Source organism: Acomys russatus, chromosome 18, assembly GCF_903995435.1.
Source record: "Acomys russatus chromosome 18, mAcoRus1.1, whole genome shotgun sequence".
NCBI lineage: Eukaryota > Metazoa > Chordata > Mammalia > Rodentia > Muridae > Acomys > Acomys russatus.
In genome coordinates this window covers 7,344,289-7,362,255 of record NC_067154.1, presented here as the reverse complement: position 1 = coordinate 7,362,255, position 17,967 = coordinate 7,344,289, and the positions used below count along the sequence as shown (strand labels likewise).

General features: G+C 43.2%; 1 protein-coding gene across 5 annotated transcripts in view; it reads left to right on the top strand.

Moving 5' to 3' along the window:
• Msra (methionine sulfoxide reductase A) overlaps positions 1–17,967 on the top strand; it is a 320,628-nt gene that overhangs the window by 8,835 nt on the left and 293,826 nt on the right. Inside the window, exon 1 of one of the 5 annotated variants that reach the window (XM_051160701.1) lies at positions 14,277–14,426. The exons of 3 other annotated variants lie outside the window; for them this stretch is intronic. Coding sequence is in view for 1 of the 2 variants with exons in the window: in XM_051160699.1 (XP_051016656.1) it covers positions 14,606–14,615 (10 nt within the window). In the remaining variant the exon portion in view is untranslated. Of the gene's footprint in view, positions 1–14,276; positions 14,427–14,565; positions 14,616–17,967 lie in introns of those variants that run through there. One more of the 5 variants, XM_051160699.1, reaches the window with a different exon arrangement.

The following is a 17,967-nucleotide window of genomic DNA, read 5'->3' as shown; positions in this document are numbered from 1 at the left end:
TCCTGGCACAACCTGGGTAGGTAGAAGGATTTCAGGCCCCAGATCTGTCATTAGCAAGCACAGAGGAGAGAGTGGCTGGGTGCAGGACACTGCTTTTCTCAGTGGTTGTTTGATCCCTGAATATTCAAGTGCTATGTCAGTATTTGTTGAGTATATCTCTGTTGACTTGTTTTTGTATTTGTTTCAAAACTATATAGCCTCTGGGTATGGTGACACAGACCTGTAATTCTAGCATGCTAGAGGTGGAGGCAGGGTTGCAAGTTCAAAGCCAGCCTAGGCTACCTAGTGAGCACAGGCCAGTCTGGACTACATAGTTAGATTCTGTTTAAAAAAAAAAAAAAAAAAAAAAAAGGAAAATGGGAGGGAGGGAGGAATGGGAGGATACAAAAGATGGGATAACAATTGAGATGTAATATGAATAAATTAATAAAATATATTTTTTAAAAAGTCACAAACCACATGGCCACAATTGTGAGAATCTGTTGGTTTTTATTCTTTCCCACTGATCTTTGTGTGTTTCTATCAGTGCCAACTGTCTCTGTTACTGTAACTATAGAAGGCCTTAATGCTGGGTAGAATAACTCCTCCCACTGCGTTAAATTTTGTTTAATGTATAATAAATGGTCTATGCTTTTCTGTATAAAATTTAGAGTAATCTTGCCCACATCTACAGAAAGTCTGTGCTAGGATTTTGATAGGAATTGCATTGAAACTAGAAATCAACTTGGAGAGAATTGATCACTTTATTGGTTTTCCAGTAGAGGGTCACAGAGCATCTCACATTTATTTGGGTTAGGCTTGATGTTTAGTGTTTGTTATTTCTAATGCATAGAACTCAAATGTGTTTGTTAAGTTCAAACTTAAATTTTGCATGCTCTTTAAAGTGTCTATAAATGCTAATGAGTCTTTAATTTTGGTCTGTATTCATGCTAGCGTATGTACTACACATGAATTTCTGAATGCTGAGTTTAGGGACACTGACCTTCAGCCTTACTGGCCTCCCTTATTAGCACTGGGGTTGCTTTTATTTTGTTTTGTTTTGATTTGATTTTTCAAGACAGGGTTTCTCTGTGTAGCCTTGGCTGTCCTGGACTCCCTTTGTAGACCAGGCTGGCCTCGGACTCAGGTCAATCTGCCTGCCTCTGCCTCCTGAGTGCTGGGATTAAAGGCATGTGCCACCATGCCCAACAGCACTGGGGTTTTAAAAAAAAATTATTTTTACAGACGTTTTGGCATTTTTACACAGATACCATGTCATCTGGAAATACAAATTTAAATCTATGTGCCCTTTATTTCTTTTTCTTGCCTTATTACAATGTTGACCCTTCTAGTACTGTATCTTGGCCCAGTCTTAGGAGCCAAGGCGTCATGTCATCTCTAAGGTGCCACTGAGCACGCTGTGGCTCCCGGGTTTTGCAGAACTGATTCACAGTCATTGTCTCCTGTCACCATCCTCCCGAGAGCGTTTCACATATGTGCCTTCTACCATCTTTTCATAAAGCGAGCTGTATTGAAACACACGTATGCTTGTTTGTTTTTTAATGTTATTGTCTGTATCTGATCCTGAGGTCTAATGACAGAACTGAGTGGCTGTGACTGAGACTGACACTAAAAGCCTGAGCTGAGGCGTTTATCGTTTTTGGCTTCTGCAGGACTTTCGGAGACCATTACAGTGTTAGAAAAGCATCCTTCTGGTTATCCCTCATCTCTGCTGTTGGTTATCTCCGCGCTTGATGTCATCTGGTTCCTTCCATACGAGTTTGCTACTTTGCTAAGACATAGAACCCAAGTCATTGGCAGGCGGTAGGGGGATGGGTGGAGGCAGCTGCCTCCCAAAGCCCCCTCCCATCTGCATCTACTACATGTTGGGTAGCTATGACATAAAAACTCTTATAAACATTGTACCTGTCTGTCACCCTAGACAAGTTACTGCTGCACAGTCCACCGTCTGTCTGCATGGCTGTACTTCAGAGTGTTGCAGATTGAAAAGACGCATACCTCTGGAGACTGGAAAGGGTCCAGTGGCCCTGAGCTCTACAGGCATGGGTTTGTTAAGTAGTATTTATTATTTCTTGTTTGGGTTTTTTCCCCCTCCCTTTTAAGGGAGTGCTAGTCAGTTTAGCTTTGATGAGTTTCTTGCTTTGCCTAAAGATTGGGAGCCAGATGAACTTATCCAGGTCCCTAAGTTAGGAAATGAGTGAAGATGCTCAGTCATAGGAATACGAACCATTGCAGTTTGTGCTTAATGGATGCTAGTTGGCAGAGATGCTAAGTCTGGCATCTCTACACACATGTCATTGCAGCTTATTGGTCTGTTCTCCACACCTGGCTCTTTTTTCAATGACACCCTTTTTTCACCTCTGATTCTCCTTTTACTGCAGACTCTTCCCTTGGCAACAGCTTCTCCTATCTTACTTTCTTCCCTGCCCATTTTCCTTACAGCCTTATTGTTTGAGATGTCCTTTGTTGTTATTTTACAGTTTAACTTTACAGCAGTGACTTAGCTTGTGTGCATATGTGCAGTTTTGGTTTTCTAAGTCTGGTGAAACCTTATTTGTTTGGATTTCTCACATGCCTCTTCTTTGTTACATTACACAGAATCTATGAGTTAAAAGGAAGTGAGAACGACCACACTTAGAATCTATGCTGTTGTGTTTGGAAGTTGTTTGTTCAATAAAATGCGTTTTGTGTGCATAGGTCAATAAATGTTAGTGCTAACGCATCATCACTAACAGGGTGCCTGTTTCCAACTTCCTGTGTAGCACAAGCCATCCACTTTGAGACATTTGATCCTAGCTGCTTGTGTGTGCCCAGTGTCTGGCTTTCCAAATTGTTATTTAGAAGAGCTCTGAGCTCTTAGCCTCTGAGTTACAATTTGTGTTTAATATTTGGCGAAGGTATGTCTTTCGGCAAATATGGAAACATACTGATGGGTGCAGGAAATTGCTTCCAGGAAGACTGCAGAACGTATCTCTAAAAAGATCCGCAGTTATCCGCTATCTCCCCAAGGTTGTGTTAACATAAAATAGACATTGTTTTATGATCGAGAATCAAGAAATGATTTTATGATTTAACAAGTTCTACACAGAACCTTTGCAAGCTTATCAGCACCCGCGTAACTGCCACGGAGACCACACTGCAATATAAGCCCCTTGATTTATTGCATTCTCAGGCTCCTGGAGTGCAATTCACAGGCTTCTCCCCAGGGTTCCGCTTTCCTCTCTTGACTCAGTGCAGAGATGCTCAGCTCATTTCTGCTGCAGATACAGCCTGTGATGCTGGGGAGTGGTGCCTGCTCACTGCTCTGCAGGACTTGTCATGACCTCACGAAATGGTTGGTCCGTATAGGCAGTGATGGTCAGGAGTGGATTCCTTTTGTAATATGTGTGTGTACAGGTGTGTATGTGCAGGGACATGTGTGTGTGTGTGTGTGTGTGTGTGTGTGTGTGTGTGTGTGTGTGTATGTATGGATGCCATTTCTCAGGTGCTTCTACCTTTTTCTTTTTGTTTGAGACAGAGTCTCTTCCTGGTCCGGAGATTGCTAAGCAGGCTGCATTAGCTGGCCAGCCAGCCCAGGCATCCAGCCATCTCTAGCCTCCATCCCTCTGGCAGTGGGATTATGGTTCGCAGCATGTCACCGTGCTTGGCCTTTTTAAAAACTATGGGCTCTGGAACTCAGGTCCTCACACTTTTAAGGCCATCACTTTTAATGACCAGCCTCCTTCCCAGCCCCAGAAGTCGGTGCTCCAGTGAGGGACTGTTGGTCTAGTGAACAGACAGGCACTTGGCCTTTGGACAACGTCTGAGCTATTCTTCACCGCCCAGTTAGTTCACTGCATGACTTTGGATGAATCTGCCTTGGTTTGTGATTTGTCCTTTCTGAACTGGAGACAATGGCAACAGCTTCTTGCTGGTGACAGGTGGGAAAGAGCCCAGCATGGGGCCTGCTTCCTGGCAGGTGTGCAGGCTCAACTAGGGACTGCTGGAGCAAGGCTCACTGTCACACTGTGGCTTGGTTCTGTAAGGGCTGCTGTGTCTGCTTCTCATCCCCGACCCCCGCAGCCCCCCACCAAGAGAGATTCAGCGCTGGGAGGGGAGAAAGCCAAGCCACAGCCTCATAGTGACCTTGACCCAGAGTGAGTTACAGCATGCAGTTCATTGCAGTTTCCTTTTTCCTGACTGTTGTTTCAATTCCCAGGAGGCTTTGCAGATAAACAAAAGCCAAGGTTTCTCCCTGAAAATGTAAAAGCGATCATTCCCCCTCCACCCTCAGTTTTTTTCTATCTGAATATCAGAAGGATTTTTTTTTTTGGAGATTTTTAAAGACACTCCAAATTATAGACTTTTATCACAGTAACCACAAGCAACAGTCTAGTCTTACTGAGTTACTTTGAATTTCGGAAACTCAGGTGAGTGTTGGTTCCCTGCTGATCTTTCAGTGTGGAGAAGGGAGACATTGCCAAGGGCTGGTACGTGGCAATGCTGTTTTGGGGCGCATGACATTTCGTGTAGTTTTGAAAATCTCATGGGTATTTTAAGTTTAATCCATCTGATTTTGATCCAAATATAATTTACTCCCAATCACTGGGAAGCATTTGATACCAGAAAAGCCTGCTGGCATCCCTGAAGCTTCTCTCTGGGGAAATAAGAACTCACATCTCTTCAAGGAGGAATCACAAACCGACAATGTCTATTTTTTTCTGCTTACTCAACAAAGCCTGAACTAAATATCAAATCGAGCAGTTCCAGACCAGTTATTTATTTATTTTTCGGTAGTTCTTTTTAACCATGCAGAGGGCATTTTCTTTGAGGCTTTTTTTCCCTCCCCCTCCTCTTATTCTGACAATTTTCTCTGCTATACTGCCCTTCCCCCAAATCCCAAACAATGACTTCAGACGATTTGAGGCAATAAAACAGTTTTGATGTCTGTGGATTAGCGGCCTCTGTATCGAGGATGCTTCATACTGTCAGAAGCTTGGACATAGCAGTGCAGTGCACTGCCTGATTTTAATTTTAAAAGACATTTTCAGAGAATTAGATGCTAGACCTGCTTGAGGATTTAGAAATGAAAAAGAGGGGACTTAGGACAAGGTACAGCCAGATTCTGGACTCTTGGAAGGCGTGGAACCCCATGGGCTGTGTGTGACAGCCCAAGCATCTCTGGTGGCCCCCTGGGAACTGGGAGAAGGCCTTTGCTGTTCTGAGGTACTGCTCCTGAGCACCCTGGTTCCTTCTGGGGCTTCTGGTGTCTAGATTCTCCTTTCTTCTGTATTCTAAGGATGGCTCCTAGCTCTCTCTGTCTCAGAGGAGGCTTTGCATGACTGGCCTGTCTTTGTTCTTTTTCTTCTTCTTCTTTTTATTTATTGTAATTTATTCACATTATAGCCTGATAGTTATTCTCTCACTTGTGTCTTCCGGCCTCCGTCCTTCTGCCCTATTCTCCTCCCCTAGACCTCTGACAGGGATGTTTGCAGCTGCAGGCCAGAGCCCTAGTTGGGAGCTTGCTCTTGCCCCACAACCTCTGCTGCCCACAGCAAATGACAGCAAGCCCTCTAGGCCCCAGCAGAATCTGCAACCTGAATCCTGGGACAGGTTGCCTGGGCAAAGTTGCCTGGTCTGAAAAGCAGGGTTAGCACTATCTTTATGAGACCTGGGGTGGCTGCTCATTAAAAAGCATTTGCTTCACAAGTGTGAAGACCAAGTTGTGCTTCCCCAGAGCTCACATAAAAAGCTAGGAGTGTTGCTTGCAGCTTGTAATCCTGTTGATGTCTAGACTGGAGGTGGAATAGGAGGAGCTCAATGGCCAGCTAGCCTAATTCACTTGGGAAGCTCCAAACCAGTGAGTGAGCCCATTTTAAATAAAGGTGCCCTTGGACATGTTGTGGGGTATCCAACCAGAGAAGACCTCTTGGGCATGGGTTTCAGCCAATAGAAGGTCTTCATTAGCCGGCTATTACACTGGGTGTTCAGGATCCGAATGTTGCCCTGAGCCTATCTAAGGATGAGTTGTTAGGCACAAAAACCACATCCTGGATTGACACACCTCAGTAAGAACAGTTAGCCAGAAGCAGAACAACAGAAACCAAAAAAGGAAGGTTAGTACATTTAGAGACTTTTCCAGAACTATGGACTTTGATGGACTAGGTTTTGTTTTTATTTTTCTTCTGTTTGCTTGTTTTGGCAGCTGGTACTGTCTATGTAGTGAGTTTTATGGCCTGAATGGTACTTCCATCATGGAGTCAGTTGTGTTAAGGTCTGGGGGCCTGTTATAGAATGATGCCCAAGGCTGTCCTCTGATTTCTATATGCATGTATGCATGTACCTCCCACTAGAATTTCCCCACACAAACATGCAAACAGACAAATGCACACATATCCAACACACAACAAACACCCCTCTCCCCCACATTCAGTACACACACACACACCTAGCATGCACACATACACACACACAGCACACAAATAGTTTATATGTATATGACTTGGAAGTGTCATCAGGAAGATGGCGGCACTGAAGGATGGCTCTATGTAGGACATGGTGCATGGCTGATGGTAGGTGAATATCACTTCTAGTTTGTTGCCTGTGTTTAGAGTTTGTCATGGACTGACCCCTCCCTGGGTGTGAGAGCCACAACTTGGTGCTGATGCCTTGATGGTAAGGCATCAAATATCACTAAAGCACACAGAGAGAGGTCAGGGGAGGAGACCACTCCTTCCTGATCATCTTTGGTTCTTCTGACTCCATGGGGTGAGGAAATCTGAGGCCCTGAGCTTACAGATCACTCTCCACTTGGTAAATGTGATGACATCTTTGTCAATGAATTTGTTATTTCTGGAAAATGGTGTTGTATGTTTACATCTCTGTAAAAATTAGTCTATGGCAGGAAGTAAGCTAAAAGAATTTTCTGTAAGTCACCATGATGGCTGTTCTTGGTTGTCAACTTGGCTACATCTGAAATTAACTATAAGCCCAAGTCACTGGGCACACCTGTGAGGGATTTTTAGTTAACTGGATCATTTGAGGGAGCCCCACCTTAAATCTGGTTCATTAGAGGTGGGAAGACCTGCCCTAAATCTGGACCACACCTTTTTGTGTCAGCCTTTATAAAAAAAAAAAAAAAAGAAAAAAGAAAAAAGAAACCTTCTCTCTCCTGCTGGCTCTTGGCCATCAAGTCTGCTCCTTCACTGGCATCACAGCCGACTTCTTTGGGATTCTGATGTGTACTGCAGAGGAGCGGAGACACCCAGCCTCGTGACCTGAACAACTGCTGGGTGCTGGGGCTTTCTGTTGGTTTCCCTTTCTGTCTGAAAGTTGGAATCAAAAGGCTTCACAGCACTCAGTAAATCTCGTGCAAATACAAAGGGGTGTGGCATGTTTGTGACTGTGCACAATCCTGGTGCTCAGTATGCCACACTGCATGGAGGGCAGCGTTCTGGCTCAGTGGGAGGCTGAGATGAAAAGTTCAGTGGCAGCTGAGAATTAGAGGGTACAGGAGGTACATGAGTTGTGGGTCAGGACTGAAGAAAGCTTGAGGAGCTGCCGGGATGTTGTGTTTAGAGAGAGTGGAGTGCTCTGGGAAGAGAGGACATGGTGCACGAGAGATGCTGACTGCCAAGAGTTTAACTTTGTCAGTGCCTGATAGCCAGGAGTAAGTGTTAGCCAGGCTCCCAAGAGTAGGCAGAGGAGCATGTGTGGATGGAGCTGGGAATGCTGAGTCAGCTGGGACCAAACTAAGAGGCTGGATAAACACGAGGAACTAGAGCTGCTGGGTAGATAGATGCCTGGAATAGGCTCTAGAGGGCAAAGGCTTAGCTGGTGTTTGCCATATCTCTGTGTTACAGGCCAGAAGGACTACCAGGCCTATTGTAAGGTGACCTGTCACAGCACTTGTAGACATTGAGATGGAACATTTTAAAAGTGCAAGACAGAAGCCACACATAAGACTTAACACAATGTGCTCGTGTTCAACCGTGGCTTTTAGCTCACTTCCCTGCTTGGGTAGGCTGACTTCAAACACATTCGCATTCTTTTTTCTCTCTAGACCCTGGAAACCATGAAGCTTTTTCCTCTGTCTACAGATTTGCCCATAGTGGACTTTTCATAAAAACAACTGCATAATATGTGAAGATTCATTCCTGGCTTATTTTGCTCATTTGTTCTATGTCTCATCTGTGTTGTAGATAGAGTGTATCAAGGTCATATCCTTTCTCCTTGCTGAGTAATAGTCCACTATGTGTTTATATCATACTTGGTTAGCTTATAGCTGATTGAGTTGTTCTCATTCTGGGTGATGTGAATAATGCAGCTGTAAACATCTGGGCCAAGTTTTTGTACAGATGAGATTTAAATCTCTCTTGAGGTGCTGTCCAGTAGTAGAATGGCTGGTTCAAAAGAAACTTTATGTTTAAAATTTTAAAGACTTGGTTTTGTTTATTTTTTTCGTGTGTGTGCGTGCGCGGATGCATGTGAGTGCAATACCCATGGAAGCCAAAAGGGGACACCTGAGTCCTTAGAGCTGGAGTTATAGGTGGCTGTGAGCCATATTGAGTGGATTCTGGAAATAGAACTCAGGTCCTCTGCAGGAGCAATGAGCTCTTTCAAGGGCATCTCTCCAGGCCCTTATTGTAGGATCCTAAGACTGAAAAACAAAACAAAACAGCTCCCCCACAACCTAGATTCTGAACCTGAACTTTATCAGATATGTGATTTGCGAATGTTTCCCTGTCCTGTAGGTTCTTCCATTACATTAAAAAAATTTTTTTATTCCTTTCTTCCCCTCCTCCCCATTCTCTCTCCCACTTCTCTTTTTCTCTCCCCCCTCCCTCTTCCTTCTCTTTGTTTTGGCTGGTTCTTTGGTGGGGATCATGTTTCGGAAACCATCACAGTCAAAGTCACAGAGGTGCATACCCATGCTTTCCTTTAACATTCTGGACTACACTTTGAGTGAACTGTCATGGATGGCATGATGTTGGAGCCCAGCTTCCTTCTCTTGCATGTGGAGATCCGGTTGTCTCAGCTGCATGTGTGATGTGAGCACCTGCTTCTCGTTTCAGTGTTTCTTTGCCGCTTGTTTAAAGCCAGTTAATTAGAGCTGTGTAACTCCTAGTTTATTCTCTGTTTCTCAGTGGCCATCCACGTGTTAGCACCATTCTGCTTGAGTTGCTGTAACATGGCGGTGAGTGTTGAAATTGGAAATGTGAGTCTTACACTCTGGCTTCCTCATCTTAAAGATCATCTTTGGATGGGCTGAGTCTTTGCATTTCCGTACGATTTTAAGGATCAACCTGCCAATTCCTACAAAGAAGTCAGCTGGGATTCCTGACATGCTTTGCATTGGATTGTGGCCATCAGTGTGGAAAGTACTGTGGCCTCCATACTGTTAGTTCCCAGTTGGTGAACATAGCAGGAGATTTTAGTGACTTCTTCCTGTAGTGTTTGTGCTGTTCAGGGCTCAGGCCTTTGGTTACATTTATTCATTTATCTGTTTTGTGCTACCAGGGCTGAAAGCTGAGGCCTTGCGCATGCTTGCTGAATGTGTGCACTACTGATGAGATCACATCCCCAGCCTGTTCTTTAGTACTCTCTTTTAGTTCTATTGTATATGTTATGGTTTTCCTACTTTCATCCTCGGATTGTTTATTACTAATGTATAGACATGTAGCTGATGTTTGTGGGCTGGTTTTCTATCTGAAGTCATTCATTAGTGCTATATCTTGTTAGCTTTTCATGTTAGGTACATGCACACATACATACATACATACATACATACAAACATGCATACATATACACGCAGTAATCTGGTAGATCTATATGTAAGACCTGTCATCCACATAGAGATAGCTTTACTCTGCCTCCCTTTTTATCCTGCCCATTGCTTTAGTGTCATTGATTGTGACAGCAGCCATTGCTCCACAGCTCTTTCACCATTTAGCCAAGTCCTCTTCTCCATCCAGTTGGCTAAATGCTTCTTCTTCCTCTTCCTCCTCCTCCTTCCCCTTTCTCCCTTCTCACTTTCTTCTCCTCCTTCTCCTTCTTTCTTCTTCTTCCTCCTCCTCCCTCTCTTTTGAACTGATGAAGACTGTTTTATGAAATGCTTTTCAGGTCCACAGGGGTGATCATGTGATTTTTTTTTTGTTTTGTTTTGTTTTTGTTTTTTGTTTTTTGTTTTTTGTTCTGTCAATGTGATGCATTGTGTTGACTGCTTTTGGTGTTAAACAGGTCTTTGGTTCCCAGGGTACAATGGCTCTTGGTCAAGTTTGGCAATCTTTTGTGTATGTTACTGGATTCAGCCAGGATCTCATTAGTATTTGGTTCAGAAATTTCTCATTTATATTTAGAAGAGATGTTGGTCTGTGATGTTATTTTTAAGTTTATTATTTCTTTTTGAAATTGACATAAATCATACTTATGGAGGACAAGGTGAGTTTTGAGATACGTACAAGCTGTGCAGTAGCCTAGCCAAGCTAATTAGTATACACATCACCTCACTTGCTTGTGAGTGAGCATTGGAAATGCTGTGGGCTACCCCCGGCACTCTGGAAGTGCACAGTGTGTTGTTTAGAACTACAGCTGCAGTGTGTGTGTGTGTGTGTGTGTGTGTGGGGTCACTTCAGCTTCTTCAGATTAAATTGAATGGTTGTGTGCTTTGACAATCTTCCTTAATCCATCCCTGTTTACCATCTTAGCTCCTGGGAACCGCTGTTGAACTTTCTGCTTCCACATCCTTTGATGGGGCCCTCAGATAAGTGAGTGGCAGGGGTCCCTCATTTTGTGACTATTTTATTGCACTGGGTGCCTTTCAGGTTCATCTACACTGTTACAGTCACAGGATTTCCTCCCTTTCACGACTGAGTAGTCTTCCATCTTGAGGATATGTCTTATTTTCTTTATCTATCCGTTGATAGGCCCCATTGATTTCATATCTTGGCTGTTGTGAATACTGTTGCAATTAGCACACAAGTACAACCGTGTCTTTGATGTGCCACTATATGTTTACCCAGTTGAGGGGGTTCCTGGATCATTGGTTGTTATCTTTAATTTTTAAGAACTGTGTAGCTCAGAATGGCCTCAAAGCCCCAGTCCTCCTACCTTCCTTCCGGTGTGCTGGGGTTGACGGGCAAGCACAGCCACACCTGCTTTTAATTCCTGGAGAGCCTGCAGTACTGCTTTTGTAACTGCGGTGTGTCCCCCAGGACCCCCTTTCTCCAGATGCTCACAGCTGCTGGTGGTTACTAGAAGGCCAGTGTCAGGCGGAGGTCCACTGCATGCTCATGTCTGTCTGAGTGTTCTGACTTCCACATTCTTTCCTTGCTTCTTCCTTGGTCTTTGCCAGTTCATTTTTGGTTGTTACCTTATCTCCAATGTCCTCATAAAACACATTTTGGAATGTAATCCTCATTGTGAGGTGTGAAGGTAGGGATGTAACTATGGGGCTTGGGAGAGGAACTTTGGGGGTGATTCCGATGAAGACAAGGCCTTCAAGCAGAAAGAAGCTTCTCTGGTGGGGACGAGAAATACACTACTCTATGAATATACAGATAATATTCAGAAGGCAATTTAATACTATGGCCATGCTGCAAGATAAATACAATATATAATAATAATAATAGTAATAGTAATAATAACTTCTTTCAAAGGGCCTAGGGCATCCCTAGCCATAGGTTCTTGGCCCATTTTACAATCCCAGGCATGAATTTTGCTTTTGTTAATTGGATTTCTCAAACTACTAAGAAAGTGATTGGTTGTTCCCATACCATTCATGCCACTATTGCAGTGGTATGCATCACTCACCATGCTGTTCATTATTATAGTTCACAGGATTCATAGCTGGTGAGACTGTTAGTGTCTTTTCTCTGGCAGGCAGTCTGTATAAGCTAGCAGAGAGGAAGTTTCCATGCCAGTACCGGCATGATTTCTCTGTCTTGTGACCTGCGTCTTCAGCAATAGAATCTATACTAAATTCTTATGGGCAACCACTGGTTGACCCGCTTCTTTCTAGCCTCCATATTTTCTGAGAAATCATCGTATTGTATATGTATGTTTATGAGTCATGAGTCACTTCTCTTACTCTTTTGTCTTAGGTGGCAACAGTTTGACTGTGAATTCAAAATCTGCTGAGATCCTATCCTTGCTTCATTATCTCTGTTTGAAAGGGTAGCTAATGCTTCTTTAGTGCTTTAACTTAACCTTCATGGTGTTTCTGTCGCGTTCCCTTGATCTGTCAGCTTTGACTTAGCAGTGCCTGGCTTTGGCTCTTTAAACCACCATACAGAGTTTTATAAAAATGAGAGTGATGTTTGTGTGCACTCAGTAGAATTGTTGGCTACCATTGTATAGAGGTTTTTGGAAGACTTTCACTTTTCATAGGTAAGTGACACATAGTCTTGTCTGTGCTGACACCACATCTAGTTGGTGGCCTGAATATGAACAGATATTTGAGGAGACCAAAGGGAGAGTCATTGATGACTTTCTAGCCCTTCTTAGAAGATGAGAAAATTAGGCTTGAATAGACTGAGCAAGTTTGAGACTTTGAGATTAGCCAAATGGGAAGGCAACAGACCCAAAGATGATGAGAACTCGGACTTCTTGACTCTTCATATGAGAGTCTGGTCATTTCAGACCGTAGGTGTTCTAAGTCTCAACTCTTGATGCTGTCAACCAAGCAAGCAAGATGCTTCCTTTAAGCAGGTAACAGCGACATTCACTCTGGCTATTTTGTTTCAAAAAGGGCACATTATACAAATGCCAAAAAGCTGTATGTTTATTCAGTTATATCACCACAAATTTAGTAAACAAGCAATGGCCGAGACTCAGGCATCACAAATACGGTCATCCGTGTATTCATATACATTACTAATGTTTTTATTCTTTCCTTTCTTTGAGTTTTCTGTTTTGAAAAGATTTCTTCTTTTCCCTTCCTTTCCAGCAGAATTCTGGGTAAGTTCAGTTTACATATAGCTTCCTTAAAAATAAGAGTGACTGACCGACCAGAGCCATGCGCATTCTCTAGGGGACAAGGCATGACAGTTTAAATTTTAATCTGCACGCCTCCCTTTCTCTTCTCCCATGATTGTTTGCATCAGGGTAAGGGGGAAGGAAATGTTATAAAAAGAATGACAGTATGCAGTGCTCCTAAAGTTCTATCCATCTCCGCTCATGGGGGAGCTCAACTTTTTGCAGGTTGAGCACATGTCGCATATGGACATTTCTCAAGAACAGATTTCCCATCTCCAAGCAGCAAACATGTTAGCTCACTGTGGGGAACATACTAGTGATGCCTGGGAAAGGTAGGGCTCCAGGAAATCTGTAAGGTGATTTGGCAGCAGCCAGTGCTTTCATGCCAGGATCTGGGTACTGTCCCACAGCTTCCTGTTTCACATGTATTAATTGATCCGCAAAGGACATCCTTTGGAGACAAGAATTCAGACAGACTGGCATAGTTTGGATCTCCGCCAAGACTGCTCGGAAGGTTGCCATAGTGGGAGAGGGGGAGAGTGAGAGAGAGGGAGGGAGGGAGGGAGAGAGAGAGAGAGAGAGAGAGAGAGAGAGAGAGAGAGAGAGAGAGAGAGAGAGAGAAATGAGAGAGAGGATAGGGAGAGAGAGAGGAGAGAGAGAGAGAGAGAGAGAGAGAGAGAGAGAGAGAGAGAGAGAGAGAGAGAGAGAGAGGGGCAGGCAGGCAGAGGGAGAGCTGAGGAAAAATTTAAAAGGCAAGACTTGGCAGAGCTCAGTTGTATCAGCCTCTTTTGTCTGTTTCTCTGCTTGAGCTTCAGAAAGAAAACCATCCTGGGATACAGGAAAACTCACAACTTTTTGGTTTTCAAACTTAGAAGGCTTTTGAAGTCTCTTGGGCTGTTTGAGAGTGTTGGTTTTTACTATGACATTTAGTCACCAGCATTCAGGGGAAAAAAAAGCCTGTTTCAAAAAGGCATCCTCCCCAGTGTCCATGCATTCGGGAACTAATGTATTTTATTTTATTTTTTGCATGTATGATCATGACCATGAGAGACAGAATTATTGTAGAAGATGGCAAGGAGAGTATGTAATTAGGGAGCATTGTAATTTTCTACAAAATAAACTTTGCTCATCAATACAAACCTGCTCTCAAATCTAATCAGATATCCTCAGAGTTATGTTTAGAGCGGCAGCTTTTAGACGTAAATACTTTTATTTTACCTAATACCCTCTCCTATTTCTAGATACTGAGTTTTCAAGGAGTCTTTCTAAGATTTTTATGGCAGCCTGGCCAGGGGGTCTGAGTCAAAGTTGTTTCATCCATGTGTTTGAGAAAACGTTCTCTTAAAGCCACAGCTTTGATTTCTGCAGCTTCATGTCGTCCTAAACTACACCCCCAGCAATTAGTGACAATACCGAAGACCAGAAAGGCGAGCTGACGACACCCGACTTCGCCTGAAGGGCAAACAGGAACTGTGAGCTTGGTCATTATTATTTTTTTTGTGTGTGTGTGTGTATGTGTGAGTGTGCGTGTGTGTGTGTGTGTGTATACGTGCGTGTGCGTGCGTGTCTTGCTTGAACCATTTTTGGGAGGTGGGTGGGGAAGTGTCTGCAGGGATGTTTGTGGTCGGTGAATTCGCGTTGTGAGGAGGAAATGAGCAAAGGTAATTTTTATGATGTTGGCAGAAATGGCTCGAGTGGTAAAGAATAGAAATGTAAACCCTTTGGGTAAGAAGCCGGTGAGCTGTATATGAAATAGGTGGAGGGGAAAAATTCATCAGTTTTGAGTTGACTAAGGTTTTATTCCACTATTCTGTACCTTGACTCTTTCAAGATTTTTTTTTAATGTGGAAAGTTAGTCGATCTTTTTTTAAAATTCTACCCAGTGTTTTACTTAGATATATACTTCTTCGTCTAATTTCTTATTAAATAATACTTAGTGTGAGGCCTGCTTATGGTGGATTGTGTGAGAGTTTTGCTCGTAACCATCAGTGTTGTTCTAGGGGAGGTTCGCTGGCAGGGGTAGGTCTGTGTGGCCCACCCTAATTACCAGTAAGTACCCTATTTCTAAAAAGGAGTGTGGAAGCTGTGGGATTAGAGGGTGCATCCCTGCAACTCTCACTTTTTCTTTATTTTGTGGACTGAGAGGGTACTGGGAAATTGGCTGTACCCATCTAACTGCCGATCATTTGGGGGCAGTCTGAACGATGCTCCGAGACCTGTGCTTCCGTTTTGAGTTGGTACCCATCGATTTGTAATCCTTTGACAAAAACAACTTGTTCATTGTTTCCTGTTAATGCGTGTCTTCAACGATCGATTGTTGAGGATGGTTTTTATGAAATTATAGAGACACGCCAGCCATCCTGGAAATGGCATTTAGTGAGCAAATATGATTTTAAAACACACGAAACTGAATGCAGGTGTGTGAAGTTAAAAGCTAGTGTTTTCTTCCACCTCTTTAGGAAAATAAACAAAAAACAAAAGACGAACCAACATTTTTATGTTTAATAACGTGAAATCCGTAGTGTTTATGTGGGTGTTCAATATAACAACCTTTGTTTTAGAAGCTATTTTATCCATTTCCTTGCTGATATTTCTAAAATGGATGCTGAGCCAAGGGCAGCGTGATGGGCACTGGAAAGGGGAGCTTACATGACCAGTCACAGAATCTGTCATAGAACATGCAAATCCACATTGAAAACCACAGGAGTGAAAAGACAGCCCATGACCATCTTCTTAGTTTTGCAGCCACTTAATACACCCCTTTGCCACTGTGGATTGATGGCTTATTTGGTTTAAAACTATTTTTTTTCTCTTCGAGTTAAGAGAATTATTATTTGTGAGTTTACTTCTTAGCTTCTTTGCAGCGAATTTAGTAAAAGAACAAACTTGATCCCAACTGTAGTATGACCAGTTAGTTTAAAACAGAATAATAAAAGTAAACAAATTAAAAACAAAGATGTTGGAATACAACCTAAGAAATACTAAATTTTTTTGGTGCTGGCGAAACTGTATTTTATATTGTAGTTGTGTTTCAGATTTAGTAAATGTTAGTTGCTTTACCCAACAAAGTTTCTTACCGACACTTTCTCTCTGGCCTACTTGCTATGTATCTTAAAACAAGAAAAATGACCTGTTAGAGTGTTCACTGTTAACTGGATATTAATAACTCTGCCTCAAATAAGTTTTTCATACAGCTCTGATTAAGAAACTGCACTGATTAAAGTTTTCAAAAACAATATAACGTCCGTCTCTTTCCTTTGATCTTTTAGACAACAAACACATCAGCATTTCTTAACCAGTTCCACAACATAGCGGCATTAATGGTTTAATTCTTAATGTATCTAAAGACTGTGGTCTGATTTTAAACAAAGCCGTCATCAGGCGGATATGCGTCACACTTGGGTTTGCATTCTATCTTATTAAAACAGAAACAGGTTAATATTTTACTTCCCCCATGGCCGCTCTTTACTTCCATTTCAGTGTAGGAACCTAAATATCTTAGCACGTTGCTCCATAATTGAATGCAAACCTCTCAGAGGGGTTTTGTCCAGTATTTTATAATTATTCACTCATTTATTCATTTATTCAACAAATGTTTACTGAGCATCCACTTCTGTATGCTAATATTTTACCGGTGAAGTTATTCTGGGTAGTTGGGAAGGAAGTCACATTGGTGCATGGAAGAGAGAATAGATTTAAAATCAAGCTTAAAAGGCCTGGACAGAAAAAGGCAGTGCTGATGCGGGCTTCATTTCACTAGAGCAAAGGGTATTCACTTTTATTGTGCAATATACATATTCCATGGGAGCTCTGTTCCAAAAAGCAAAACAAAACATGGAGGTTTGCTCCAGTCAACTCAGCTTTAGAAGTATGGCTTTCACAACTGTTTTGGGTGCCACATGTCAATGACCAAAGCATTGTGGTGGTTTGGGTTTTCTTACATATCTGTGGGGCTAACACTGCAGGGAATTAGGTGGGAGGGTCAGGCCCACTGCTCACGGATTAGATGGACCTGTGATACAACAGGTTCATTGCGCTCTCAAAGATGCGGCTTTCACATAGAACAAACAGTGGGTGTTTATAACAATCGTCTTTGGTTTGCTTTGTTTTCTGTTGTCACATAGACAAGGACAAGAGGCCCATCTGCCCTGGCTAAGCCAGAGATGGGGGTTGTTCTTCAGAGGGAGCAAAGAGTCTCCCTCTTTATTATGTGGGGGTGCACTGAACTCTGTGACTTAACTCTATCCCACCTGGCTGTTCTCCAAAGTAAGTAAAGTAGGGCTGTAGGCTCTGAAGAGGAGTTAGACATCATGCGCGTTAGGGGGTGAGCAAGGAGGCTGTGATGGTGGGCCCGAGTGGCTGGTGGAGTAATGGTGGTGGAGGCTCAGTCACAGGTGCTTAATGGTCAACATCCAGAAGGCTGGCTCTGGCCAGAAAACGCCATGTGATTAGTTCTTGCTGTAGGCTGGCGTGGGAGGGGACACAAATAACTGATAAGTGTGTATCTCCCTCCAGTGGGTCAGAAGCTTCCTCCTAGTTCCATCAACAAGGCCAGCACAGAGACGGGTATTCCATGGACACTTAGGATGTCCTACTGAAGGAACAAGCAGGGAGGGGCCTGGTTCTTATCTCATTTTGCCTCTCATGCTCGAAAGAGAAAACATCCGTTTGCTTGTTTTTAATCTTGATGATGCGTTGCTGGTTATGAGTTTAGAGGGGGTGGAGTTTAGCTCCACATTCGTCGTGACTACGTTCGACTCCCCCACAGTCACAGTTGTAAGACAATTAAAATAAAAGCCACATAGAAAAAATGAGTCCTGACCCTTCTCCAGCTGGCCGCTCAGTGTCCTGCATTCTTCCTGCTTCAAGGGTGTCCCACGAGAGGCTGACCCTGTACAGTCAGGGCTCTGTGCTGATGCATCTTGAAGTGCAGGAGGCCCCCTGTAGCCACACTGTCTATTTCACTGCACGGATCAACTCCAAGCTACTGTCTTCCATTTGGAAAGATCAAGT